The 27,745-nt window shown below is 54.5% G+C and overlaps 1 protein-coding gene across 2 annotated transcripts; it reads left to right on the plus strand.

Moving 5' to 3' along the window:
* The first annotated feature begins 117 nt into the window (after nucleotides 1-117).
* Nucleotides 118-27,310, plus strand: MAP2K3 (mitogen-activated protein kinase kinase 3). Of its 2 annotated transcripts, none has more exons than XM_033090319.1 (12): nucleotides 118-369; nucleotides 14,423-14,489; nucleotides 14,842-14,890; nucleotides 15,909-16,022; nucleotides 16,186-16,305; nucleotides 17,780-17,896; nucleotides 18,891-18,942; nucleotides 20,306-20,433; nucleotides 20,961-21,038; nucleotides 24,581-24,720; nucleotides 25,744-25,789; nucleotides 26,388-27,310. In XM_033090319.1, the coding sequence occupies exons 1-12, from the start codon at nucleotides 321-323 to the stop codon at nucleotides 26,469-26,471; spliced, it is 1,044 nt and encodes a 347-aa protein (XP_032946210.1). In that variant the 5' UTR covers nucleotides 118-320; the 3' UTR covers nucleotides 26,472-27,310. The 2 variants fall into 2 exon arrangements, with proteins under 2 accessions (XP_032946210.1, XP_032946211.1); XM_033090320.1 differs by lacking the exon at nucleotides 118-369 and adding an exon at nucleotides 13,070-13,088.
* Nucleotides 27,311-27,745: the final 435 nt, after the last annotated feature.

Raw genomic sequence — 27,745 nt, forward strand, 5'->3', positions numbered from 1 at the left:
CGAGGCTTGTGCTTGACAGGCAGGATCAGACCAGAGTTTCATAGGCAGGGGACGGGCCCTAGTGACTGGCAGGCCAATCGACGCGCGGGGGCGGGGCCTGTGCCGGCGCCATCGGTCCCGGGCCCCCGCGGCGCTGCCCAGTCTGGCTCCGGCGCCGCCCGTCGCGGACGCGTCCTTGTCGCTGCTGCCACTACTCCACCCGCTTCTGCTCCTCCGCCTCGCCCGGGCCCCCTGCCCGCAGCCATGAGCGCTCTCCGCCCGGGTCGAGCCCGCTGCCCTCTAGATTAGTCTCCGCCGTCGACCCCGGACCCGCCTGCACCATGGAGTCGCCCGCCTCGAGCCAGCCTGCCGGCATACCCCAGTCCAAAGGTAGGAACGGCCAGTCGGGACCGCGGCTCGACCCCCGCGCCCTATCCGGGCCCAGGCTGCGAACTGCGACCTCTGTGTGATCCCACCCCAGCCCGTCCCGGAGCCAGACAGCATCCCGGCCCACAACTCCTCCCTGTTCGGATCTGGGTCGTAGCCTGGGACCTCACCTGGACCCCCGATTTAGGACTGCACCCAGGCCTGAACTCAGACTAGAATCTCGTTCTGATCACCCCGCTCCAGGTCGAGAACCTCACTCTGACCTTGTTTAGGCCTGAACTGCACCCTGGACAGGAACTCTCCCAATCTGGGTTCCTTAGCTGGACCCAGGTGGGATTCACTCTGATCCTGCACCCTTCCACTCCTGGGTCCCAGGGCTGTATCCAGGCTGGGATTTGACTGACTCCCCATTTGGACCCCAGCGGTGCTTCCCTGCTGGGGATCTCACTGTAACCTTCCGCCCCCTCCATGGGTTGCCCTGGCTACACTCCAGTTCAGAACTCCCTGTCCTCTTCTCCCCAAACTCTCGCCATCCTTGTAGGCCCCACATTGCCCCATCCCTGGCCATCCTGCATCCTGTCCTGCAGCCCTGTCCCCTGAAAACCGTTCTTGACCTCCCACCCTACCCTAACACACAGCCCTCTTCATGGGCTCCTCCTTGTCATGACTTGCATGCTTCTCTCTGCACTTGGGGAGCTCACCCTCCCTTGCGCCCCAGTGTCTCCAGAGTTGATTGCTACCAGGCCTGTCCTGGCTGTCTGTGGGTCCTGGGCCAGCTGCCAGTTCAGGGTGCTAGCTGTGCAATGGGCTTGCTCTTGTCTTCTCCAAGTAGCCAGCCTTCCTGGAAATTTTTATGAAGTGTCTGCTGCGGCGGCAGCAGAATTTGTCATGCGAAGAGGGGGGGGAGGATGAGACTTGGAGGGTGGAAGGGGGATTTTTTTTCAGGAAGAGGAAAGGATGTTTTTGGCATGTTGGTGTCTCAGCAGGCTGGCCTGTGTGAGAGATTTCCAAACCGGACATAGCTGTAATGAACAGGCTGCCTCACCCCAGCAGCAGGAGTGTAACTGGACCTCAGTTTCCTTATCTGTAAAATGGGAGTAATTGCACCTACCTTCTTTGGACTCTGAAATATGATGTGAAATAGTGAATACTAAAGCGTTTTAAGCAAGCGTGGGTGATGAGATGAGGACCTCAGTATGGTGCCTAATGCATAGTAGATGCTTAGGAAGGGACTAAGCAGGGCAAGTCCTGTTGTTACCTTTTTGTTGTGTTTTTTTTTTTCTGGAAAGGGCTCAGCCATGTGGAGTCAAGGCCTTGCCTCTTCTTAGGTTGCAGTTGCAGAGTTGGGGTGGGTGGGGAGAAAGGTAACAGCTTGCACTTAGTGGGTCCCTAATTAGAGATTGTCTCTGCCTCTTTTTCTCTGGAGGGCCCTGGGCAGTGGGAGGGTACATGGGGTCCTGGGGAGGGGCTGTGGTGGCTGTGAGCCAGAGCCCAACCATCGGGCGGGCAGGAGAATTGCGTCTTACGTAAGTGGGAGGTCGGATCCCTGACCATTGCCCAACAGATGTGCGTAACTCAGGAGGCACAGGAGATGGGAGGTGGCTGTGGAGGGACTTGCACTGCGCAGACCTTGTGGCGCTGGGCAACCAGGAAATCGGCAGCTTCTCCACTCTAGGGAACTGGGAAATCAGACACTTCTTTTCTCCAGCTCAGGCTCTAGGCTTGCCTCGGTTAGTGTAGTGGGACTTAGGGCAGATTCCTCAATCTCTCTGGGACACTATGTTTTCATGGGCAGAGGAAGAGGTTGGAAGCAGTGTTTGTTGTTGAAGGCCCTTTCATCAGTTCTTCCAAGCAGGTAATGCATCATCAATACTAAAGTTAAAGTTGCAGGGTTGAGAAGGGAGAGGGAGCATGGGTGTAAAGGGAAAAAGCACTTTGGGGAGACACTACTTGATCCCCCTTTGTGACTTGGATCCTGGCTTTACCCTCCCTGAGCCTCTCTGCAGAGAAAGGAGCAGGTTGAATGTCCTGTTTGTGAGTACAGGTAACAGTGGATGCTGGGTGGGTTGGATGGAGGGTCAGGCGTCTCCCCAAGGCCCAGGGACTCTCTCAGCCTCTTTGGGGCCTATGAAAGGATGTGGTAAGGGATCCACAATGCCCTGTCACCAAACATCACAAAAGCTGACACTTATTAAGCTTTCTTTCATGTGCCGTGACCTTTTTTATTTATCACAGCCCTATTGACAGACAAGGAAACTGAGATTCAGAGGAGGTCTGTGCCTTGTCACACACCACTGTGACAGATGGAGCTAGGGTTCCCCCCAGGACTGTGTGTCTCCAAAGGTCTCCCTAGTGCTCCTCTATTCCTGCGCCGGACGCTTGAGCTTAGCTGTGGAACACTCCCCCCATGCCATTACACCTGTGTCCGGTCAGTGTCTCCTCCAGTCCATGCCCAACCTGGAGGACAGACTAAGCCAGAGGTGGTGCCTCTTGCGTGCATAGCCCTTTACAGTTGGCACATTTCATATTCACTGCAGTTCCACCCATTTGACTGATGGCAAAAATGGAAGTCAGACTTGGGGGGTGGCTGGACTGAGTCCAGAGAACTAGATGCTCACCTGTGCCCTCCCCATCCTGGGCACAGGGCCCCAGTGTGGTGCTCCTCTCTGGCTCCTCAGAGGAATTTGAACAAAGTAGGGCGTGCTTGGCACTTGACCTTAAGGGAACTTTACCTTTGAACTTCCTGCCTTGCAGTGGGTGCCCTGCCTCATCCTCCATACCTCTGACCAAGGGAGTTTTCCGTGAGTGCTGGAGGCCCGGGCCCCACAGCCCTGCTGGCTTTTCCTGCCTCCTTGCCCACGTGCCATCTTTGGCTGGGATCAAAAGCGAAGGGCAGCTGGCACTGAGGCCAGTGGGCAGAAGCACATTTGGTTAGCATGGTCTGGGTCTGCTGCTTCAATCCACATTTGTCCTTGGGGGCACCACACATGTCCTGTCACTGCCGCACTACACCTGGGTGCTGCACATGTGGGCACTTATGGTTGATCTTCGTGCTGCTCCCAGCTGCCCGATGGGACACTGACGCTGCAAGAAGCACTGTCTGTGCTGGTCCTGCTGGCCGTGGCCGATGCCCTGCCTTCATCCCCCTCCCACAAGTCCTGTCCCTTCCCAGCTGTTGGAAAGACTGGAGGGTGCCACCTTGGGGACTTCCCCCACCCCTGGCATGACGCACAGGAAACTATCAGCCAGCCTGTGGCTCGGGGCCTGAAGGGATCAAAGTTCTCAGTTGTCTGTGTGGGGAGAGAGCCAGGACAGCAGGAGGCTTCCGGTGGGTGAGTCAGCCGGCACTGGGCGCTGAGTCACCCGCTGGGCATGCCAGCCGGCTGGCTGCTTAAAGGGGTGATGGCCTGCCGGCTGGTGGGTGAGAAGGAGCTGTGAGCCCCAGCCTCGCAGGTTGGCATCTGGCTCTGAGCTGGGCACTGGAGGTGACTGCCTTCCTGGACCTCGGACCCGGCAGGGACCCCCGGGCAGGCCCTCTTGGCCCCATGTCCGCCCCACCCAGGAACTTCCTCTGTTAGGCAACGGCCCTGCTTCCTCTTGCTCACAGAGCAGGAACAGTTGGTGGCGGCTGTTCACTGCTCTTGGCCCAGGGGCTCCTCAGAACCTGAGATGGGCGGCTGGGGGCTCTGGAGGCTGAGGAGCAGAGGTGGTGCAGGGTTCACCTGAGCTGGGAAGACAGGTAGGGAGAGGTGAAGACTGTAGTCACATCCCAGCTCGGCCCCTTTTGCTGTGTGACGTGGGACTAGTCGTGCATGATACAATCACTGCACTCTGTCAATGATTTCAATCCCCTGGGCATGGCCCACTTTTTGGGTGAGGGGCCTTGGTTTCCTTACCTGCAGAACTGGAGTGGGGACCACACCTGCCAGTCTTGCTGGCAGCCACAAGGATGAATGCAGACAAACTCATTCCACTCTTGCTAGGGGTCAGATACTGGGCACAGCAAGGTTGTCCCCTGCATACAAAGAGTCTGGCATGACAGGAAGTGGGGGCAGAGCCTGAGCTTGCAGGGTGGATGGGCCAGCATTGGTATTCTGACTCGCTCCACTGCTTACCAACTTCCTCACATGTCCTCTCTGACCCTCAGTCTCCTCTTCTGGAAAGTGGGTGTAAACATCCCTCCCTTGCAGGGTGGTCGTAAAGATTGGAGATAGTGTTTGTCAAACGAATGGCATCTGTTATTATTTTCTTACTGTTATGGTTATGGCAGTTGTTTATTGGAGGATGAATAAACTGGACCAGGACCTCTGATGATGGACTTAGAAGCTCTGTGACATGAGGATTCTCTGGTTGCAGGGTCCTCTACTGCCAGCCAGAATGTACCAGGCTCTTTCCCCACTGGTCTATAAGCTGGAGCTGGGGGCTCCCGTTGCCTCTTGGGCCTTCCTGGGGAGGACCCATGGGGAACAGAGAGAACTGGGTGCCACAGGTCTGCCTCCCCAAAGCATGGGGAGGCGTGGGATGGGGAATCCAGGAGGTTTGGAGCCTCTCGGGCCAGGGCCTCAATTGGTAGAATTTCGTTAGTGTCAGGCGCAGTGCTGGCTGCAGGAATACAGGGCTGAGCGAGAAGTGCCCTGACTCTCAGAGAGCTCCACCTGGGAAACAGAAGGCCTTGGGAATAGTGGTTCTGAGAGTAGAGACCCAAGGCCAGGTGTGCAGCGGACCGCAGGGTAGAGCTGAGGGACGCCTTAGCAACCATGGGCAGATTCAGGAGGGGTGCCTTGTCACCATTTGGTCCCAGAGAAAGAACACTGCGGAGCAGCATGGAGGGTGCAGACGGACAGGGTGATGAGATTGGCCTGCCGAGCTCCGGCAGGTCAGGTTTGTGCCTCTTGGCACTGCCCACATAAGTCAGGCCAGCTTGCCCAGCTACTTCTGTCGATGGCTCCACCAGCAGTGGCAGTGGCAACCTTGTAGGCCCCTCTGGAGCTCCCAGACACCAAGTTTGGGACCGAATCCGACTCGAGAGAGGGTGACGAGACTCACCCTGAAGTGGCTTTCGTCCCTCTCCCCCCACTCCTGGCACAGGTCGCTGTCACCCCCCTCCAGCCCTGAGTGTCTCTTTCTGGGGTATCATGACTTGCAGGCATTCCAGGGGCTGCCCTAGCTTCTCTCCTCTCTCCCAGCTGCTGCCCTGCCCCTGATGGCTCTGTGCCAACCCTACTGCCATGTCTGGGCTGGGCCTGGGCCCTGCTGTGTTGATCCCTCCTGGCCAAGCCCCCCAGCAAGTGGAGCCTTCTATTCCTTTTTAATTTTTTAATTGTAAATGTATCTCAGACACCAAAAAAATATCTAGAATGTACCTCTATATTTTAAATAATAAAAATACAATTAATCCTGTGTACCCAATACCCAGCTAGAGAAGTTAAACATTATTGTACCCCTGAAGTCCCCCTGGAATTGCATCTTCCTAACAACTGTCCTGACTTTTTATAGTAATCATTTCTTTATTATTTGTCTATTTATTTTATTTAAATATTTCATTTTATTTTTAAATTCCTTTTTTGAGAATTTTTATAAGAGTTTGAGCCAAAATGATGACATATGTCAGGGAGTAAGATCGCAAATGCTCCCTCGTTGTTTTTTTAAATTGAACTCTAGCTGCCATGTGGTACATTTAAGCTCGCTGTCCCGCGGAATCCCCGGGCCAGTGTCTACACCGTGGTCCATGGGGCTAGCACTGGTATGTGGTGGTGGGGAGGCTAGGGCCAGCCTGCTGGATTCAGGCCTGTCTCCTCCACTCATGAGCTGTGTGGCCTCAGTTTCCTCATCTGCATTATGGGGATGATACTAGAACTTAAATTGCAGAGTTGTTATGAGGATTCAATGGGTTAATATATGGAAGTGCTAAGTTTGGGGGCTGGCTCAGAGTTTGTATATGTGAGTGTTTGCAGCTGTTGTTGTTGCTTTAGGTGAATCTTAAATTACTGGGCCCAAATTGTGCAGTGCTCGGCCTGTGCAGGTGTACTGACAGCCTTGACTTTCTTCATCTGCATCATTGTGCTAATGACTCCAGCTTCAAAGGTTTGTCCTAAGGATTGCATGAGCCAGTGGGTGTGAAGTGACAAGAGAGGGGCCTTGGAATTCAGTGCAGGTGTCTGGGCACAATTAAGGAGTAAATAGGGAGCTAAGGAGCATTGTTGTACACCCAGTAAGTAGGTGCTTTGTTGGTGTTGGTGGTCAGTGGCTGCTGAGGCCTGGTCGGGAGGCCTGCCCAAGACTGCTCTGGGTGTAGGGGCTGGAGAATGTTCCCTGCCCTGTTTGTCCTTCTGTGTATCTGTGACTTGGCCTTCTGGTCAACCCCGTGCCCTCCTGCTACCAGCATAGCTCGCCCACCCCAGGTTGCTTGGGGCAGACCCTAGGATGGTGCCGTTGAACCCTTGGTGGGTGGGCCTGGAGGACCTCCAGGTGGGAGGCGCTGGTTCTAGGCCCAGCTCTGCCCCAACTCCCTTTGTGACCTCTTGAGTCTCACACGACCCAAGTTCTCATGTGACCCAAGGGAGTAAAAATACCCGCCTCTCAGGCCGCTGCTGAGGGTGAGAAGCAATGAGACCTGTCAAGTCCAGGGATACCATAGGTGCCCAGTCAGTGCTGAATTTGAACTTGTGCTACGTATTAGTGTTTTTACCACCAATAATACGTTTTTAGGTATTTCTCCCCCATCGACCCCATGTGTTGTCAGATTTTGCTTGGATACTGATGATAATAAAAGCAAGAATAGCATTTGTTAAAGAAAGGTACTTCCACGAACATTTTCCCCCGAGCAGCAGCGTGGGCCCATCAGTGTTCCCCGATGACCTGGGGTGGCCTGGCTGATCTCACACTGGCCCCACATGGAGACCTCTGGGGACTCATCCCACGAGCCTGCCCACCAGGTTCTGGGAAGGTTGCGGTCACTCAGGGAACAGCCTCTCCAGCCATAGCCTCTTGAAGCCTGGAACTTGGGTTCCACAGTCTGGGAACCCACCTAGCCCTTTGGGGGCTCACCCTGGCATCTGGGGGTTCACCCTGCTGACTGGGGGCTCTTCCTACCCCTGGAGTCCCAACCTCCGTTCTGAGAATCCACCTCAGTAACTGGGGGCCTTTGGGCCAGGGTAGCTCTGACACAACCCGTTTTGTGCCAGGCATTTTATATGCAGGATCTCATTTAGCCCCTCATGGTTACCCAGCAATGTGTGTGTTTCCCTCGCGGAGATTTACGAGTACACAGGCCTAGAGTAGGGACGTGACTTACCTGAGCTCACACAGGTCTGTCCTGGGAGCTCGGCTTTGTCTTACCAACTCCTGGCCTGTGCTCATTCTCTCCTGGAGGGCAAGGCCACTGTGCAGAGAGAGGGTGTGGCTTGCCCACGGTCACGCAGTAGCTCAGGCATCCTGATGCCAAAGCCTGTCTGTCCTCACTGATTTTCTGTTGGCCTCTGCCAGAGTGGCTTGGGGAATGCCTCAGCTGAGGTCACAGCTGAGGTGAGAGGAGCCAGGATCTGGTGGCCCCAGGAGAAACACTGGCCTAGGAGTTTGGGGCCTGAGTTTGAGTCCTGGTTGTGCTGTTGCCCTGGTGTGTGACCCTAGGCGAGTCCCAGGCCTCTGGTCCAGCATTTTCACTTGACAGTTTCTAAGGCACCATCCAGTTCTGAGCAGGCCCTGCTGCTCAGAACTCTGGGGAAGGACGACAGTGAGCCGGACTGCCCGCTTTAGATGGAGGGGGACACTGTGTCCCAGCCCCACAGCAGGGCATGGGGTTTAAATAGGGCTTTTCTTACTATTTTATTTAAATTACTTACATTTCAGTAGCTGGTACTGCATGTGGTTAGGCATCTCAAAGTAATACAAAAAGGCAGTTTCTTGCTTCTTCCGGACTCCTGTATGAAGAGACCAGCATTTTTTCTCTGTCACCAATTCTCCTCTCCTCCCCTTGCTCCTAATGTGCCTGAGACTCGACTCCATGTCACCACAGAGAGAGTGCTTGCCCGCCGTCCTGCCGAGGGGCCCACTGGACCCTTGCCACTCCAGGTGCCAGGCTCTTGATTTTATAAACCCTCGGCCTCAAGTGTCCTCATCTGTAAAAGGGAGATCCCTGTATCCCTGCCTCTTGGGGCTGCTGAAGGGATCAAATGGGATGTGATTCAATGTTTAGCACACGCCCGGCACACAGTAGGTGCTCACCAAATGTTGATAGCTGTTTATTTTTTTTATCTTATAAAAGAAGATATCTGAGGGATGAGTTCCTTGAGATGGGATTTCTGGGTCAATGGGGCATTTGGATAGTACTGAGTCACCCTGCAGAGTGGGGCCCTGTGAGCCCACACAGCCACCAGCACCAAGGGGGCAGCCCCGAGCTGCCCTCTGTGCCCCACTGGCTGACTGCAGCCTCTCCCCCTTCCCTCCCTTCCTCCTGGCCCAACCGCCTATGTGTTTATCCCCTGTGCTTGGACCATCTTTGCTCCAGAGCTTTCCATGGCTGCCTCCTCCTCCCCAAGTCATCCTCAACTCAGCTCTCCCCTCTCAGAGGTTCTGGAGATGTCCCGTGCCCTGCGCCCTTTCTTTTCAGAGCACTTAGCATTCTGTGTAAACATTACACACAGACTTTGTTGGTTCATTGTTTTGTGGCTAGTCGTTTTTTGGGGGGCTGGATTTATTCTCGGTTGTGAGGGCTGGGTGTGCATTGTGGGTTGTGGAGTGACATCTCTGGCCTCTACCCACTGGATGCCAGTAGCACCCCCCCAAGTTGTGACAATCAGAATGTCCTCAGATATTACCACATGTCCGTGGTTGGAGCATAGTCTGAGGAGTTCAGGGCCCTGTCTGCTCATTGCAGAACGGGCGGCTGCCGCAAGGTGGGCAGGCACAGAAGCCTCCCCACGTGCTTTGCAGATAGGAAAGTCTTGAGAGGTGGAGGGACAAGGAAGGGGGTGCCAAGGGCCTCAGAGGCCAGGGCCTGGCCACCACACAGCTGGGAGAAGAGAGGCCAGTGCCAAGGAGTTGAGCGCTCCCCGGGCCAGCCTATTGTTCACTTGTGGGCTAGGGTACAGATGGTGCCTGTGTGGCACATAGAGGCGCTCAGTAAACAAGAGAGCCCTTCCCCTCTTCCAGGATCTCTGGGAAAGGGCGCCCCATACCTGGGGAAGATAGGTCTGTCCTTGCTTCCCACCAGTGCTTCACTGTGGCGGCCCCTAAAGTCTCCAAAGGGAACTCTGAGAGGAGATACCGTGGGTCAGGGACTCGAGCCTCAGACAGATGTGAGCCTGATTGCCTGTCCTCTCTGCTCCTGTTTAACGGCTCTGAGCCTCGGTGGTCCTCCCTGTGAACTGGGTGCTCTGAGCACCTCACGCCGGTGGGGCTAGTGAGCAGAGACGATGAATGTCAGATGCTGGGTACAGGCTTTGGCTTGTCAAAGCCAATAAACATTAGCTATCCAGGTGAGTCTTGCCTACCTAAAAGCCTGCCCCTCCCCTTCTTGGGGCCTCAGTTTACACACCTGTGCAGTGGAAGTGGGCTGGCCTAGTTGATCTCTCTCTAAGGACCTCCACAGGATAGAGGTGACCAGATGAGTGGGGCAGGGGCTGTGAAGGGGCGCGAGGAACCTCTGGACACCTGGCCTCCCACATCTCCTTGGCAGTACGTGCTTCTTTATCTGATGGGCACAGACGTTCGGGGCCCAGGACTTCTCTGGTGGAATCAGAAACCAGGAGAAGCACTCTCAATGCTCAAAAGTGGGGGTGAGAATAATAAACTGGGGGTATTGCTTTCGTTATCGGAAACTGTGGGATAGGACTGAATGCAACGTGGAGTGGGGGGCTCTCTTTGTGAGTGTAGGGCCTGGCGGGGTCCATGGAGAGGGGTTGTCCCACTCCTGCCCGCCCGCCCCATGATGGACCTGAGAGAGACTGGCGCAGATCAGTCTACTTAGAATCCCCCCGAGGCCCTGGGGCGGGGATAGCAGCAGGGTTTAGGGAGGTCCCCTGTAAGGTTTCTGTTGATGTTTGGTCATTGGAGCCAGATAGACCTGTCTTCCTGTCTGCTTCCTACCAGACACTCACTGTGTGACCTCCATCAAGTCTCTCCTCTCTGAACCCCTTGGTACAACAGACACGACAAAACACTTCCCTCATGGTGCTGCTGAGAGTATTAACAGAATGGCCATCTGGGGCTGAGCGCCTGGCGTTATCTTGGGTACTTTGGGTTTCCGGGTGGCTAAGTCTAATCTTCCATGTGTCAGGCACTGGTAAGGCATGACACTGATAACCTCATTGGATGTTCCTGATAACCCTGGGAGGGCGGTTCCTTATCCCATTTCACAGTTGAGGCCATGATGCCCAGAGTGGTTAAGTCACTTGCCCGAGGCCACACAGCTAGGAAGTGGCTGAGATGTAATTTGAACTCAGGATTCCTGGCTCCAATCAGTGCTCATAAGCATTTGCTAGCTGCCTCTCAGATAGTAACTACAGAATGATGACTTTTGAGAAGTGACAGGAGAGAAGCGAGCTGGACACGAGGAGAGCTGGTAAGAAAGGGGCTTAGCTGGAGCAATCAGGAGAATCTCAGGTGAAAGGTGAGAATCATATAACAGCTGGGACAAAGTTGCAAGGAAGAGCATTCTAGGCAGAGGGAACAGAACATGCAAAAGCCCTGAGGTGGGAAAGAAGATGGCTTATTCAAAGAATGGAGAGTGGGAGGAGATGAAGGCAGGGCTAATGCCATGGTGGGAGTTGTGTCCAAGTCTAGGGCACTTCTCTACTCTCTGTGTATCTCAGGTCAGTGGCTAAATTCCTTGTTCCCTGCCTGTGGTACTGCTGGGAGGCTGGTGCGTGCCAAGGACACACAGATGCCTGGCACTGTGCCCACCTGCGCTGGGGGCCCTGCAAGCCTAGGCTGGCAGGCCTGTTGTGATTTGCCAGTGGTGGCCTGTGAACCTCTGTTTGTTGTGGTGACGGTCGCCACAATGGGCCTGCACCTGGGCAGCCCTGGGCTGCCTGGCCATCTGGGCCCAGTGCTGACGTCTGTGGCACACAGTAGCAGCTGGCGGCCTGCGACCTGTTTCTGGGCTGTCTCTATGGTGGCCACACCCTCTGTCTCACAGCTGGCGCGGCTGCTCCACCGAGCCATGTCACTCCAGACGTAGGCCTGGTGACCTTGACAGGCAGATGGGCGAGAAGGCCAGGACCACACTCCTCTCACCTGCCCAGCCCATGTGCTCTCAGCAGCCTGTGTCCCTCCCCAGACCAGGGGGATGGCAGATGGGACCCCACCTTCACTGAGTGCCTGATGGCTCCTCACATCGTCCTCACCCACCTGGCCCCGCCGCAGGTGTGGAAGCTCCCTTGATATATCGGGAAACTGAGGCTTGGTGAGGGGGAGTATATCTGATGACATTCTCAAATCCCAGGGCAGGAGATGTGTGTGCAGGCTAGAGGGGGGAAGGTGCGGGGCCACAAGCAGTGTGCGAGGGCTGTGGCGGTGAGCCCCGGCAGAACCCCAAGGGCTGTTAACTTTTAACATAAGATAGTTTACTTTCTAGTTACAACAGTATCAAGTCAGGAATAAAAGGTAGCTATAATTCTTACTACTTAGGATGAAATTTTTCACCTCTGTGGAGAGGCCAACAGTAACCATAGTGACCATTTCTGGTCCATTATAGGACCACCTACTGTGTGCCCGGCTCTATGCTGAGTGCCTCGCAGATGAGACCTCGCCTTCTTGGGCAGGTGCACATTTCTCCAAGCAAATGTTTTGGAGATTTGGGACCTGAAGTGCAGAGAGGAGGGTGCCCCTCTCTGCACCCTCTGCTGCCCCATGCCAAATGCAGGGTTGGCAACACCAGCCTGACCAGTGGCCTCCACCCCAGGGCCTGTGTCCCTACCCCAGAGGTCAGTGCTGAACTAGTCTGACCCAAGGGCAGCACAGAACTGGCCTCGGGAATTGACGGCCCTGATGCCTTGAATTTTCTGTTTTCTTCTTACTGTGTAGAATGTGTGGCCCGGGAGGCCCCTGGGGTCAGCATGAGATACCACAGTGCTTCCCATTGGGGAGTGTAGAAGGCCTGTCCCTCTGGCCACAAGGAGAAGCTCCCTGCAGGAGCGGGTGCTATGAGCCGCTGGCCTGGCCCATCTGCCTCCCGGGCCAGAATGCTGACTCGCTGTGTAGCTGCTTCACCTCTGAGCCTCAGTTTCCCCAAGTAAAGTGAAGTGAAGATCTCCTCCCTTAGGTTGTGGAGCATCTGGAATAGTTGGGAAGGGCCATGCATGTGACCGGCAGGCAGCTGCTTTGATGGATGAAGGCTTGGGAGTGAGACCCTCCCAGACCCTGACAACCAGCCACGTTGCCTCTTCTGTAAAGTGGGGTGAAGACACCTCACAGGCAAGGCTGTGATTAGGTGACTGGTATATCCCAGTGCCAGGGGAGCCAATGGCGGGTGCCCAGTGAGTACAGCTGCTGCTGCTGCTGCTATTAGTACTATTTGTGGAAACTGTTGTTTCCTACGGCCTCTGGGTCAGGCCCTGGACAGGTGCCATAGCTGTGATGCAGGCCGAGCGCTGTGATAAGTGCTTTATTCAGTAACTCTACCAAACAGGTGCTGTTTTTATCCCCGTTGTGTGGATGAGGATACTGAGGCTCAGAGAGGCGTGGGGAGTTATCTGAGGTTACCCAGTCTGTGTGGGGCAAAGGTAGGATTTGAACTTGGGGCAGAGAGCCCATGCTTTTGGCCTGACATCTGGGGGGTCCCTGGGGTGGCTTCTGTGGAGAGGGTGCAGGTGTCTGCTGAGCTCTGCCCACCCACATTATTACAGATGCTGGGACCCATCCCCACTGGGCTGTTTTGTTTCCTGGAGGCTCATCTGCCCCGAGGACAGCTGGACCTGGGCTTCGTCTTCCCAGTGGCAGTTACAACCCCTCCCATCACTCGACAGTGGTTGCCAGGCAGCCTGGCTGCTGGGCCTGGGAGTGTGGGGCCCCCATGCCAGATTCACAGATGAGGCACTGAGGCCACATGCTAGGGCATGGAAGAGGCTGGATTTGAACCTGGTTCAGAGGTGACTTTGGGGCTGGGGTTTCCCAGTGCTTCCTGCCCACCCATGGCAGGTGGCGGCAGAGCCTCGGGGGGTTCTTAGTTCCCTGGTGGCCAGAGCGCATTATCAGTAGCAGCGTTGGGTGGGCTGGGAGGGCGGAGCAGGTGGCAGGACAGACTCTCCTGCTGTAACAGGAAGGTGGGAGGCACCGTTTCTGCTGTGGGTGGTTTGGGGAGTCATGGTTGAGTCACAGCACTGCCACTCACAGACTCAGTGACCTGGGCAAGTCACTTCCCTTCTTTGGAAAATGGAGCCCCTCATTTGGGTGCTTGGGAGCAGGGGCTGCAGACTCAAGCCCGCCTCCCTCCTTACCGATAGCTCCCTGATATCGTCGAACCTTCGTTCCCACCTGTGAGGTGATGCTGCGCCTTCTTCAAAGGGTGGCCCCAGTGAAAGCTCCCTTTGTAGTGTCCAGCGCTCCATAATGCCGAGTCTTACTTAGCACCGGCCGCAGGTTGGCACCCGGCCACACGTAGCTAGGTGGAGAGGCATGGAGCTCAGCCACAGTGGGGCTCTGAGAGGCCAAGCCCCTCACGCATCCTCAGGGTGAGGGTGAGGGACGCCCCTACCCTGGGACTCAGGCCAGCCCTGCACCCTGAAAGGGGAGCCGGCTTCCTGAAATGTCCTTGGAGGGAGCAGCAAAGACAAGAACTATGGCAGTGGAAGAGAAATGAGCACTGCGTAACCTCCAAGCCTCTCAGCCACCCCTGAGGGGGGCGTTTGTGTTCTAAGGTGAGCGCTGGGAAAATCAACGCTCAGAGAAGGCGTGGGCTGCAGAGCTGGGACCTGAAAGGAGCTTTGCTGCTTCAGATGTCCCCGCAAGGCTAGCACCACACTGGGGGAAGGCGTCTGCCAGAACAAAGCACCAGCGACTGGAGGAGCTTCATAGAAACTTACTGTCTCACAAACACCGCACTGTCTCTCCCTGTTAGGAAAATCCAAGAAGAAGAAGGATTTACGGATCTCCTGCATGTCCAAGCCACCCGTGCCCAACCCCACGTGAGTCTGCCTCAGTTTCTCCCCTGGCTCAGCCTAGAGAGGCTTCCTGGAGGGGAGCAAGCAGCAGGAAGTGTGTCCCAGGCAGTGTCTCCTGTGAGCCGGGTGGGGCGGCCATGGGGGCCCATAGGCATTGTGTGTTTGCTCTGTGCCCCTTGCCCCATCTCAGAGATGGGAAAAACAGGTGTCCTGTGCCTAGCGCAGCAGATGCTCAGGGCCTAGGGTGAGGTGCCTTGAGGAGTGCCGCCTCTCAGGGACGGGACTTGCTTCTGGTCCCTGTGCCAGCCTGATTTGCTCCTCTCAGGGGAAGCGTGTGGTTCTCTCTGAGGCTCACAGGGTTGCTTTCTCCCTGCAGCCCGCCCCGGAACCTGGACTCCCGGACCTTCATCACCATTGGAGACAGGGTATGTGCTGGCTGCAGCCTGGGGCATGGCCTTCACGTTTCCAAGCCTTGGTGTCTTCATCTGACAGTAGGCCAAGCTGACCCCGTAGGGCCACTGGGAGGTAGCTGTGGGTGTCGGACAGAGCTGGGCTTTGGAGAGGAGCCTCGCTCCCCAGATGCTGCCTGTGTAACCCTGGGCCTCCCATCTAGAATGGGGACAGTGGCCTGCCTCGTGGGTCCCTGGTGAGTTTCCTGACTTCAGAGTGTGACCACCTGTGCCCATATCAGGCATGGGAACAGTGTGTGGAACATGCAGACTCCTGGCCTTACCCTTAGGGCCAACGCCTGGGAACCTGCGTTCCATACGTACCTCCGATAATTTGGGCGTCAGGGACTGAGAATCCTGGCTCAGGGATCGCATTTAACTCACCGGACATGCTGAGGGGCTTCAGGCAGAGATCTCACTCTGGAGGCCTCTCCTTGGCTGACAGCCCCTCTCAGGCTTAGTTTTCCTCCCCGACACGTATCACTGTTTGATGTCCAGCTCGCTTATTCCTTTTTGTCTGCCTCCTGAAGTAGAAGGCAAGAGAGAGAGTAGGTAGGCCAAGGTCACACGGCTCACTGTGAGGGCAAGGCCTTTGTCTTGTTCTCTCTGTGTCCCCAGTGCCTAAACAGGGACTTGTACAAAGTAGGTGCTCAGTAAATGAATGATTCAGTTTCCCCATCTCAGTGGGGGTGGGGGACAAGAGGGAAGAGGCATCCATCTCTTGAGCGCCCTGTGCCTGCTGGGACATCTTATTTATACCTCACAACAGCCCTTGGATATTGGTGCCTGTTTTATAAACGGTAAGGTAAGGCTCAGAGAGGTTAAGTGACTTGTCTCAGGTCACACAGCAGGATTTAAGGTTGGTGCAGGATTTGAGCCCATATCTGACTAACTGGCCATCTTCTCTTTCCACTGCCCCAGCTGTCTCCACTGAGGTGTTAGGGCTACCTCCTGACCTTTGGCCACCAACCCTCTCCCTTTTCTGTCCCCCAAGAACTTTGAGGTAGAGGCTGATGACCTAGTGACCATCTCAGAGCTGGGGCGTGGAGCCTATGGGGTGGTGGAGAAGGTGCGGCATGCCCAGAGTGGCACCATCATGGCTGTTAAGGTAAGCAGGGTCCCACCCTGACGGGGATCCCTGGGCCAGGGGATACCCGGGAGGCAGCCTGGAGGAGGTGTGGGGTCTGTGCCTGCCTGTGAGTCCTCTCAGAGCTCCCGGCCCTGCTCGCCCCCTGCTGTGTGGCTCCTTAACTACAGCCTCTCACCTGCAGCGGATCCGGGCCACCGTGAACTCACAGGAGCAGAAGCGTCTGCTCATGGACTTGGATGTCAACATGCGAACAGTCGACTGCTTCTACACCGTCACCTTCTATGGGGCCCTCTTCAGAGAGGTGCGGCTTTAGAGGGAGGGGGGGAGGTGGGTACTGGGCTAGGGGCTGGGGCTCAAGCTGCCCTGACCCCACCTTCAGTCTGCACACCTGCCCTCGTCCATCTAGCCTGCAGCCTGCTCTTGCTCCTTCCGGGCCCCCAGGAGACATTTGCTAAGTGCCCTTCTGTGCCAGGTGCTGGGCACGGAATGAAACAGGCCCTGCCCACTTGTGAGACAACAAAGCAGGGCTCTTGAATGCTCAGGCCCAGGAGCCAGACTGCCTGGCTCCTTAGCTTCCTGCCTCAGTTTCCTCGTCTATGAAATGAGGCCAGTAATTGTACCCACCTCACAAGGTGGTCATGAAGGTGAAATGATATGGCCTAGGGGCTAGCACTCAGTGAGTGTGCCACCAAGTTGTGTGACCACCTGCCTTACTGGTGACCTGGCCAGCAGGTTGGGGCTCGGAGCAGGTTCAGCGTGGAGGTGTGTGAGGGTTTGATTCTGGGTCTATGGAAGAACCAGATGGCTGGCTGGGAGAGAAGTCAGTGATGCCGAGAGGGTGTGGCCTGGGGGTGGAAAGATGGGCTTCTGCTGGAAGGCGTACAGGTCTGCTGTGGGTGTGAATGGACACCAGGAGCCTGGGTTAGAGGTGCTGGGTTTGCGATGGTGATTTGCCACCTACAGTTCAGGGGTGAGGTCAGGCCTGCCCCTGCCTGGCCTCACTCTCTGAGCACCTGCTGGGTCCCTGAGCTTGCTGGTGTGACAGGCCCACCAGTGGGTCCGTGCCTCATCATCCACTTGTCTGATTGGCCCAGCACCCACTGCAGGCCAGGTTCAGGCCATCTGTCCCCTTGCCACCGGGGGCACACACACCCAGCCTTGGCGCATGCTGAGTCGGAGCTAGCTGGGAGGCCCACGGGCCTGTGGATACCCCAAGGAGATACTGCACCAAGCCTTCCCAGAAAGCTGTCCTGAAGGCTACCCAGGAACTTGCTGGGGGCCTGGACGGGGTAGGCAAGGCATTGCAGGTAGAGGAAGGAACCATCCACTAAGGTCTGAGCGGGGGTGAGCCAGGTGTGTTGGGGCCATCAGGGCTGAAGCCGGAGGGGGCTGCAGAGCTGGGTCATGGAGCAGAGCTGCAGCCGGATCCCTAAAGTCCCCATTGGAGGAACACAACCAGGTGTTTTAATCACTTCTCCCTGGAAATTGCCATAGAATTAAGGATCAGATAGGGGCAACCAGAGACGCCAGAGCTGGCGGAGGCTAGTGTGTAGCCCTAGCAGTGGAGGCAAGCCTGGAAGGTGGAGAAGTGGGCAGGTCAAGAGATTTTGGGAGGCAGGATGGGAGGAGCTGGGAGCTCAGTAAATCTCTGTGGGTTGAAGAATGAGCAGATGTGTCTGCTGGAGGCCTGGCTGGTACTGGCACCAGGACAGGCTGCCCAGGCACAGGTGCTGCCCCAGGCGGGCATGGGCTGACCTCCGGGCATCCACCCACAGGGAGATGTGTGGATCTGCATGGAGCTTATGGACACATCCCTGGACAAGTTCTACCGGAAGGTGCTTGAGAAAAACATGACGATTCCAGAAGACATTCTGGGGGAGATTGCTGTGTCTGTAAGTGGCCTGCATGGGATCGGGAATTCCAGGTACATAGCTAGCGACCTCCGCCTGCCTCAGCAGGCACCACACCCAGTCTGATGGTGGTATCTTGGGCAGAACCGGGTTCCAGTATGGCCCTGAACCTGGGCTCCTGCCCCCTCCCAGGGTTCAACTTCTTTACCCTGTACCCGAGCCTTCTTGCTGAGGAGACATCGGAGTCGGGGGCTCCTGGAACCACACTGATGTGGCAGCTCCTGGGTCTCTAGGCTTTTGTGTGCCACACCCAAGATTCCTAGACCACCTTTAACAAGGAAGTTTTACAACTTCCTCATGCTAAAATGTCCCTGAGGGAACTCAAAGAGGTACAAGCTAAGTTGGAAAGGTTAGCATCCAAAATGTTTGCCTTTTGAGGGTGAACATAGCTAGAGGGCAGCAGCCCTGGGTTCAAGCATCCCAGCAGCCAAACCAACTGCATCTGGGACTGCATCTGGGACCATGTAAAACATACCCATGCATAGGTATTGAGTCAGAATCTTTGGGGTAATTGCCCAGGCTCCCCCACCATGTCTTCTTGAGGGGAACAGCTCAAGCATGTTGTCCACTGTCTCTGCTGACAAGGGGAGAGGAGCCAGGGAGGTTGCAGAATGGGTGGGTTTTACCCAAGAGCCTGGTGGTGATGGTGCCCTGGGGGGGGTCATAGGCCAGGGACTCTGCAGGGGTCTGTGGTGCATCATTTCCATGGTAGGGGCTTGGGCCCAAGACCCTGGCTCACTCAGGTGAGCAGGAGGCCAGGTGTGTCAGCACCAAGGTTGCCAGGCCACTGGGGCGAGTGTTGGGATTCGGGCAGGAGCCTGGGTTAATGGGGGGCTGGGTATGTAAGTGGAAGAGGGAGACAAATGGACACAGACGGCTTGTGGGGGGGAGGGGGTCTCATTGCTCTGTCATTGTTGATGTGACTGGAAGTAACATCAATCCTGTTTTCTCTGCTCCTCCCCGTCCTGCATGCCAGATCGTGAGGGCGCTGGAGCACCTGCACAGCAAGCTGTCCGTGATCCACAGAGGTCAGTGCCCGACTCTGACCGTCAGGGCGAGGCCCACAGTCTACTCACACACATGGTTTCGCTCTGTCCTGTGAGGCAGGTGGACCTCTCCCCTTTTACTGGATGACTCGGCTGAGGCTCAGAGCGGGGATAGGCAGGGATTTGCCTGCGGGGTCAGTTGAGCCTGCTTCCCAATTTAGGCCGCTGTCTACTTCGCCAAGCCATTTTCCTTGGCCTGCACCCCAGAACCAGTCCTACCCCCCAGCCACCTCCCCTTAGGATTGCTGGTACTTGGAGTAAGGACTGGATGGACTCTTGCCCTGGGAAGACTGACTCATTTTGTTTGGATGTATCATTTACATATTGTGAAACGCAAAGATCTGTAGTTACTATTTGGTGAATCTGTTCAGAGTTTATACCCATGTAACTCCTGCCCCTGGCAAGATGCAGTATGTTTCCATGCCCCACCCCACCTCAGGAAGTTTTCTTGGCCCTTCCTGGCCGGTCCCTGCCCCCCACATTCCTTCACGTTCCTTGTCTGATTTTTCCCACCATAGATTGCTTTTTCTTGTTCTTGAACTTCATAGAAATGGACTCACATGCATGTTCCCTCTGTCTAGCCTCTTTTACGTGGCCTAGTGTTTCTGATCCACCCAGGTTGTGTATGTTGTAGTTTTTTCTTTTTCATTATTAGCCGTGATCTTTCCCCAACGTATTGCTTTTTCACAAAGTTAATTAGATTAATCCCCCTTTGGCCACGCCATCCCCCAGCTCTCCACTGTTGGCAGTTCAGCATGGAACCGAACCTGTCAGTCCTTTTTCTGTGCATTTCTGTCCTTATGCACGTCCCCATGGAAAGCACATGGCATGTGTGTGTTGTGTGTGTGCGTTTGCTGAAAGATGCCCTGCTATGTCTCCTGCAGCCTGCTCTGGACCTGGAGTCGTGGGGTGGGCTCCATGTTTCATGCAGACGTACCTCCAGAGTTTTAGCTGCTGCCCTGTGCTTCCTGGCTGAATCTGCCGACTTCTCTGCGTGTACACTTGGGTGGTTTTTGGGCCTCACCCTGTCAGTGATCCCCGCCCCCAGCCTGGGAGGACCCCAGAGCGAGAGGTCATACTGGGAAGTGGGAGTCGAGTCCTGGCCGTGAGGTCCCTCGGGACCTCATGTCCAAAGTGCTGATGAGGGGTGCCAAGACGCCATCCTGCGAAGCAGCAGAACCCCGACTTCCTTCCCCACTGGTGGCTGGGGCACGTCCTCACTGTACGGCCACCTCTTGGAGCCTCAGTCCCTCGTCTGCTCCCTGGGCACTTGCGGTATAGGAGGAGCCTGCTGCCCTCCAGCCAGGGCTCCCAGAGCTGAAAAGGGGTGTTCTGTCTCTGGCAGATGTGAAGCCATCTAATGTCCTCATCAACAAGGAGGGCCACGTGAAGATGTGTGACTTCGGGATCAGCGGCTACTTGGTGGATTCTGTGGCCAAGACGATGGATGCTGGCTGCAAGCCCTACATGGCCGTGAGTGGTCCCCTGCCACGCCAGGGCCTCGGCCACGGCTGAGGGACAGGAGAGGATGTGCCGAGAGATAGCTATCAGGTCATGTCTTCTGTCCCTCAGGGACGGGGCCTCCCCGAGACCCTGCATTTCCTGCCACAGAGGGGCTCCCCTGCCACCTGGGCTGCCCAAGTAGCCCCTCTTACCCGTTATTAACTGTGTCCTGAAGTGTTCATTTGGATAAGTTTCATGGACACCCATGCGGAGGCGACTCGTGGGTTCTGTGCAGGTCCCGCCCAGTCCCTGGTGTCCTGTAGGTACTTCTCCCAACGCCCCCCACCCCCCCTCCGGCCAGATTTGGCCTTCACTACGTGACCCTAGCCCTCGCTGTCCTGTTTCCTCATCTGTCCCATAGGAAGGTGGGATAGAATGAGCACTGACCCCGCAGTTTCAGGTCGGGGAGGCAAGACCTCGGTGAGGGGGCTTGGGTAGCCCCTGGTCTGGCCCCTCCCCATAAGTGTGTGTTCACGCCTCACTGGTCTCTCTTACAGCCTGAGAGAATCAACCCGGAGCTGAACCAGAAGGGCTACAATGTCAAGTCTGACGTCTGGAGCCTTGGCATCACCATGGTACTGCCTGGGGCATGGTACAACCTGGCTAGTTGGGTGGGGTATCCAGTCAGTGAGCTTTTGGGGGCCTATCAAATAGTTCAGGCCCTGGAAGAAAGTGTTGGTTTCACAATCTGAGAAGAAAATGTGCCATCCCCAATTACAGTATATCGAAGGTATGTCACACTATATGTGACAGTAAGCCCTTCCCTAGTGTGAGGGCTGCTGTGCCCTTCATGAAAATTCTCAACAGCTTAGGATTACTTGTCTGTTGGACTTTCCCCAGAGCTCATGGTGCTTAAGGGACCTCATGGCCAGGACTCGACTCCCACTTCCCAGCCAACCCCAAATTAAGTGAGGCCCTGGTATAAAAAGAACTTTAAAAGGAAAATGGTAAAAATCGTTTTTCCTGATGTTGAAGTTATTATCATTGTAATCCTTGTCACTGTATCACTAACTTTAGAAGCTGTGTCTCTTTACAGTGACTGGGAAAGGGTCACCATCATTTTGTCAGTGATGTGGAACTGGGTGATACCTTCAATTTTCCTTAATACTGCTGACACATCACTTTCCAATTCAAGATTTTTCTTTTTGAAGCAGAAAGGAATATTCTCAGTCTAAAGGTAGATACTATACCTGCAGATAGAAGTTTTCCAACTCTTCATTTAAGAAATAAGAAGACCAAGTTCTTGCTGTATTTACAGGCGACAGACAACTGGTTGGATGTTAGAGACCCCACTCATAAACACCTCACACATACGCTCATCCCTGCTTGCTTCCCTCCTCTGACCCTCCCTTCCTTCCACCTCTCCATACATCATTATTGCGGACCCACCACAAGTTGTCACCACCTGTTGTCTCTGGTGCAACTTGGAAAAGTGTGTGCTAGGTGTATATTTCAGTTACCAAATGCTGCAGAACAATCCACTTCTGGACCTAGTGACTCGAACCAACAACTGTTCATTTCTCATGTTTCTGCAGTCTGGGCTGGACTCAGCTGGGCGGGTCTTCCACTCCACCTGGCTCTGGCCGGGGTCAGATGTGGGGTCACAGCTGAAGTCAGGGCTGGCCTGGGCTGGAAGATTCAAGAAACCGTTACAAAATGGGGATTGCACACGGCTTCTTTAGGGCTGGCTGCTCGCTGGGCGTCCTCATAGCAGGTGGTGAGGGCGGTTGAAGTCTTTCATGGTGACTGGCTTCCATCACAAGGGAAGTGCTATTAAGTGCTAGGCCGTGGACTGGCACAGCATCACTCTGCCTCATTGTGCGGGTCAAAACAAGTCACAGGCCAGCCAGGTTCAAGGGGAAATAGACTCCACCTCTGGATGGGGGCACTGGTGAGTGCACGCAGGGAGGAGAAGCCGTGGTGGCCACGTAGGAGGCTCGGTTCCCCCCACAAGTTACAAAGTAATAGAAACACAATATAAAAATACAGAGGATAAAAATACAAAAGGGACAAAAATCGCCCTGGTTGTTCCACTCCAGATACACAGACCCTTCTCCCATGTCAACTGCCAACACTCTGCATTTCCTTCTAGGTGTTTTTGCCTCTGTAAATGTATATACATATCTAGTTTATACATAAATACCATATGTATATATATAGTTTTTATTTTGCTGTTTTCAATTAGCCTCACATCGTTCATATTTCTCTGGATTGTTATAAACCCTGATAGGACTCTTCCAAAGACTTTACAACTATCTGCCACTGTCTAGTCAGCCAGTCTCCTAATTCGGGACATTTCACGTGCTTCTGTTTTATCCCTTTGCATTTAAAATCGCTGGTCATCCTGGGGAAACAACTGGTGTGCCAGGCTCGCCCCTGTGGGTGGTCTCCCTCCTGTCCTGGCTGAACCCACCCTGGGCAACTCTCTGCGGTCACTTGACCACAGCCACGAAACATAAAGGACACTTACCAGAATAGACACGGAATAATATTTGAGAAGGCTTTCAGCCATAATGAGTGTTGACCGAATGCTGATCACATGAACTCTTGTCTGTGGTGTCAGAGGACACACCTCACAATCACCGTAGAGACTCAGCTGCCCTGTAGTAGGCTGGTCCTTGGCGCTGGGTGTTTAGACTGCTTCTCAGTATTTACTATTACAAATAACCACCTCGTGCAACTCTGTGCCTCGAGGCTGTTTTTGTTTTGTTATCCATTTTTTTGAGCTCTTTAGAAAAAATTACCAGGAAATGGATTACCACGTCAAGGGTTTGGCCATGTTTCCATTTTCCTAATTATAAACTCTGGTAGGCCTCTGGGTCCTTCTCTGCCAGCCCATACAGGATCCTCACTTCTGTTTGTTGGAATCAGTGAAAATGCTGGGAAAGAGCAGACTGAACTTGTCCTGTGAAAATACACATGCAGAATCACACCCGGTGCGCATCCTCCATCTGTGTGGTGTGTCATCTGTGTGGTGTTTTTATATCTTGGCTGAAAGGGGCCTTTAGCCTAATGCAAAGGCTTTTTTTAGCACGATAATTAGTGATCTGTTCAGGCGCCAGTTGCCAACATGAAGCATTTGTTTGAGCTGAGGTATCGTCTGTTCATTATGGTCATTATGCCCTGTCAGTGAGAAGCCTCTGTGCTGTTTCAGACAGGGCCCTGTCTGTTTTTTTCATTTCGGCTCTCAAAATCAGAACTCTGAGTTTGTCATAAGCGAGCCAGTTTTTTCCATAAATGACTCCCAGCCCACTGCAGGCAAGGCACAGGGCTAGATGCCTGCCATGGGTGCAAACCTGGGTGGCCCCAATGTTGCCTGCAGGGAGGTCCAGGTCCAGCAGCACTGATGAGGCCATGGTGGCCACATGTCCAGGGGGTCAGGGAGAAACAGTGATGGGGCAGACGGGAAGGCTTCTTGGAGAGGAGGCGTTGGAGATGGGCCTTACAGGATGCCGGTGGGTGGGCAGTGGGGCTGTGGACGAGAAAGGGCTGCATACTTCAATTCCTGAGGGGCCTGGAACGTGCTGTTGCAGAGTGAAGGAGCCCATCACATGTGGGCCTCATGGTCCTCTACATGAGGACCTCTACATTCCTCTACAGCCTTGGGGGAGAGACAGGCATATGGACATCATTTCTTTTCCTGTTTGCCTCGTCTGTAATAACAGTCACCCAAATCAATGGCAGCAGAGACTAAGACATCATGGAGACATTAGGGAGGGGAGTGGCCTGTAGTGAGTGAACAGTGAAGCTGTTACCTGTCCGAGTTCCTCTGCTGACTGGTACCTTATGGGAAGGTGGCCCAGGGCTGCCAGCTCCTCTTAATTTTTTCCACATTAGCTGTAACCTGGGTTTTTATGTAAAATTTTCGGAATTCAGATTGTTTGAAAACCCAAGGATGGTAAAACCAGTCACAACCCGGGGCAGGATCTGCTCTATGAGCTATAGTCTGCTGACTGGGTCAGAGCAGCCAACTGCTGTGTCCACCTAGCTTTCATCTTTGGTTTGATGTCACATGTCAACTCCTCGACCTGCCTCTCAGCCCAGCTCCAAATACTGGGCCAGGACAGGTAGGTTCAGTGTGGATACATCTGATTCAGTGCCACTGTCCCCACTGCAGATCGAGATGGCCATTCTACGGTTTCCTTATGAGTCCTGGGGGACCCCGTTCCAGCAGCTGAAGCAGGTGGTGGAGGAGCCGTCCCCCCAGCTCCCAGCTGACCGTTTCTCTTCTGAGTTTGTGGACTTCACTGCACAGTGGTGAGTCTCCAGCCCTGCGCTGGCCAGGGCCCAGTCCCCTTCTCCTTTAGCAAATAACTCCCTAACAACATAGCATCAAAATATATAAGGCAGAAATAGAGCACAAGGAAAATAGGGCAAATTATGGTCCTTATGGGAATTTTAATACAGTCCTAGATGTGGAGAGACCAGGTAGACTAAAAAAGAAAACAAAAAGCTTGTAGGATTTGAATTGCATAAAGAAAGTTGCTTTTATTGATGTTTAGAACTTTGTACCAAATTAAAGAATGCCTATGGGAGCCTTATAAAAATTGTGTTTGAGGTTACATAGGAAATGGAAAAAGGAAAAAGGCAAAGTCATACAGACCACATTCCCTGCCATAATGAAATAAAACAAGAAGTGCAAAACTAAAGAGGAAAAAGCTACATGGAAATTCAAAGTAAATTCTTCTGACTCACTGTTGAACCCAAGAAAGAGATTTGACAAAATTACAAGATATTCAGAAGTGAAAGACAGAACATAAAATGTCAACATCTGTGGGTTGTGGGTAAAGAGATACTCAGAGGAAAAATTGTAGCCTTTCTTTTATTAGGAAATAAAAAAGACTGAAAACAAATGAGCCTGCAAACAGTCATCAGTCACTTTGACCCCTTTCAATTGGGGCCTTTCCTCTCCCAGGACCTGTGACACGAATTTCCCCTCCTGATTAAGGACACCAAGCATGCGATTGTTAATGGTAGCATTTCCATATCATTTTAGTATTAGGGTCATTGGAAATTTCCTAGATCGCTGTAGAGACAAGAAGGCTGTCACCCTAAGTGGCAGAGAACTTGGTCCAAGTCTATAGTTTGCATCTGCAGATCCCACCCTGCCCTTGGGAACTCCCCAGAACAGCCCCACCACTTCTTTCCTTGAGCCCCAGGAACACACATGTCCCCTTGCTATGCTGTCAGAGCTAAGCCCAACTGGCTTGGTCAGCCTGGAGGAGCTGGACTTGCCTCCTCTGTGCCAGCCTGACCCCAGCGTGCCCTGTTCTCTCCTAGCCTGAGGAAGAACCCTGCAGAGCGCATGAGCTACTTGGAGCTGATGGTGAGTGTGGGTGGGAGCAGCACTGGGCAGGCTCCCTGGGGAGAGGGCTGCATCCGCGAACTCAGCGGTGGGCAGCTCCTCTGGCTTGCTCCTGCATTAATTCACTCAGGTACTCAGTCACTCCTTTGCTCACGCCGACACTGGCCGCCTCCTTCCTCCTCCATGCCAGGCCCTGTGGAGGGGCACACAGGCAGTGCTGTGACAGACGGTGCAGAGGGATTGGGGTGGGGTCGGCTGGTTGACCATTTGATCCAAAAGCATCAGGGGAGGCTTCACAGAGGAGATGTGATTTGAACTGGGCTTGGAAGGATGACTACAGAGTTACCCACTGATGGAGAGGGTGTTCCAAGTGGAATGCCCGTCATGGGGAGAGGCCTGCAATGTGGGGAAGAGAGAGTTTAGTGTGGCTGGAGGACAGGCACAGGAGGTCCGAGGAGGAAGCCATCAACGTTGTCTCTGACAAGGAGGGCCGCCTGCGGGCGGAGGTCCCAGAGGGATGAGTATGAGTTTGCCAGGCAGAAGGAGCACATGGGCTGGGTGGGACTGGTTTGGGGGTTGGGGGCACCTCCACCTTATGCCTTCTCCTGTTCCCCACCAGGAGCACCCTTTCTTCACATTGCACAAAACAAAGAAGACGGACATCACTGCTTTTGTGAAGGAGATCCTGGGAGAGGACTCATAGGGGGCAGGGCTTTGGACCCCACTCTAGCCCTCTAGCACCCCTCTGCTAGGGCAGTGCTTGCCCACACCCATAAGCTACTGCCACACTGGCCTTGGGCATTCCAGGAGGAATCGAAGGGGCTGCTCCCAAGTGCCAAAGAACCAGACTGTCGGGGCCCCCTGCCAGGCCCACTTGGGGCCCACCAATGCCTCTGTCATGCTACTCCAAGGACCCCAAGTCTCCATCCTCGGAGGCCCTGAACTTGGAGGGGCCTGGATGCCCCTGCCAGATGCTGCTGCCCCTCACAGAGAAGGCAGCTGGTGCCTGTGCACAGGCCACTGCCTTGGCCCAGCCCTGGATGCCACCCAAGTTGTATATTTTTTTATCTCTCAACTGAATGGACTTTGCACACTTTGATCCAGGGTGGCCACACCTCTGTCCTGGCATCAGTAGGGGGGACACAGGGATGAGCCACATGAATCCCCCTGAGCCTACTATGAGGGAGATGCCAGAGCCGTCCAGGCCTTCAGCCAGGCAAACGGCCTCTAAGGGGCACCAAAGACACCTAGCCTCTGCCTGCCACCTCTAGGGGTGGTGGTTCACTTTTTAAAAAAAATGTTTCCTCTTCTTTTTTTGGTTTCTTTTGCTTTGTGGGTTTGGCTGGTTTTTCTTGCATGGTTTGGAGTTGGTAACTTTTCTGCCACCCCCTAGGGGACCAGCAGGCTGAGACCCACCCTCTCTGCTCAGGCTGGGGTCTCAGAGGATGGGCCCAAGGTGTCTCCTCGGAGAGGTGCTCTTCTTGGGAACCAGCTTGATAGGGGCTATGGATTTGCTTTTGGTGTTGTTTAAAAAAAAAAAAAGAAAAGAAAGAAAATATATTTTTTTGAAGAAAGGACTGCCTGTCCTGGGTCCTATCCCTGATGAATTGGGGCGGTTACCTGATTGCTGTTTTGATTTTAAAAACAAAAGTGGGTCAAAAGGTTGTGTGAGACTGTGTGTCACAGCGGCGAGCCCCACATCTCGGTGAAGGTCTGTGACCCCTGGAAGGACCCATTCCCCCTGGGACAGGGACAGGGCCGTGTGATCAGGGGAGCAGGGGCTTGCTGACCTGCCAGGGCCCTGCACTTGCACATCTGAGGACACTGATGCTCCCAGAGGACCGTGATGAGGCACCAGGCCCTGTGCTGGACACAGGCCCAACCACTGGTGGGGTGCCTGTCTCCCTGTCATTGAAGAGCGCTTTGCCAGAGGCACAGTGATGAGCACTGCTGGGCCTTAATGTTGTCACCTCATAG

This window comes from Rhinolophus ferrumequinum, chromosome 21 (assembly GCF_004115265.2).
Source record: "Rhinolophus ferrumequinum isolate MPI-CBG mRhiFer1 chromosome 21, mRhiFer1_v1.p, whole genome shotgun sequence".
Classification (NCBI taxonomy): Eukaryota; Metazoa; Chordata; class Mammalia; order Chiroptera; family Rhinolophidae; genus Rhinolophus; species Rhinolophus ferrumequinum.

Bases quoted from the DNA above. Each gene is read 5' to 3' on its own strand.
- MAP2K3 (XM_033090319.1), top strand. From the start codon at position 321: ATGGAGTCGCCCGCCTCGAGCCAGCCTGCCGGCATACCCCAGTCCAAA. The intron at 14,891-15,908 runs GTATGTGCTGGC...CTGTCCCCCAAG, and splicing joins TCATCACCATTGGAGACAGG to AACTTTGAGGTAGAGGCTGA. The intron at 20,434-20,960 runs GTGAGTGGTCCC...TCTCTCTTACAG, and splicing joins GCTGCAAGCCCTACATGGCC to CCTGAGAGAATCAACCCGGA.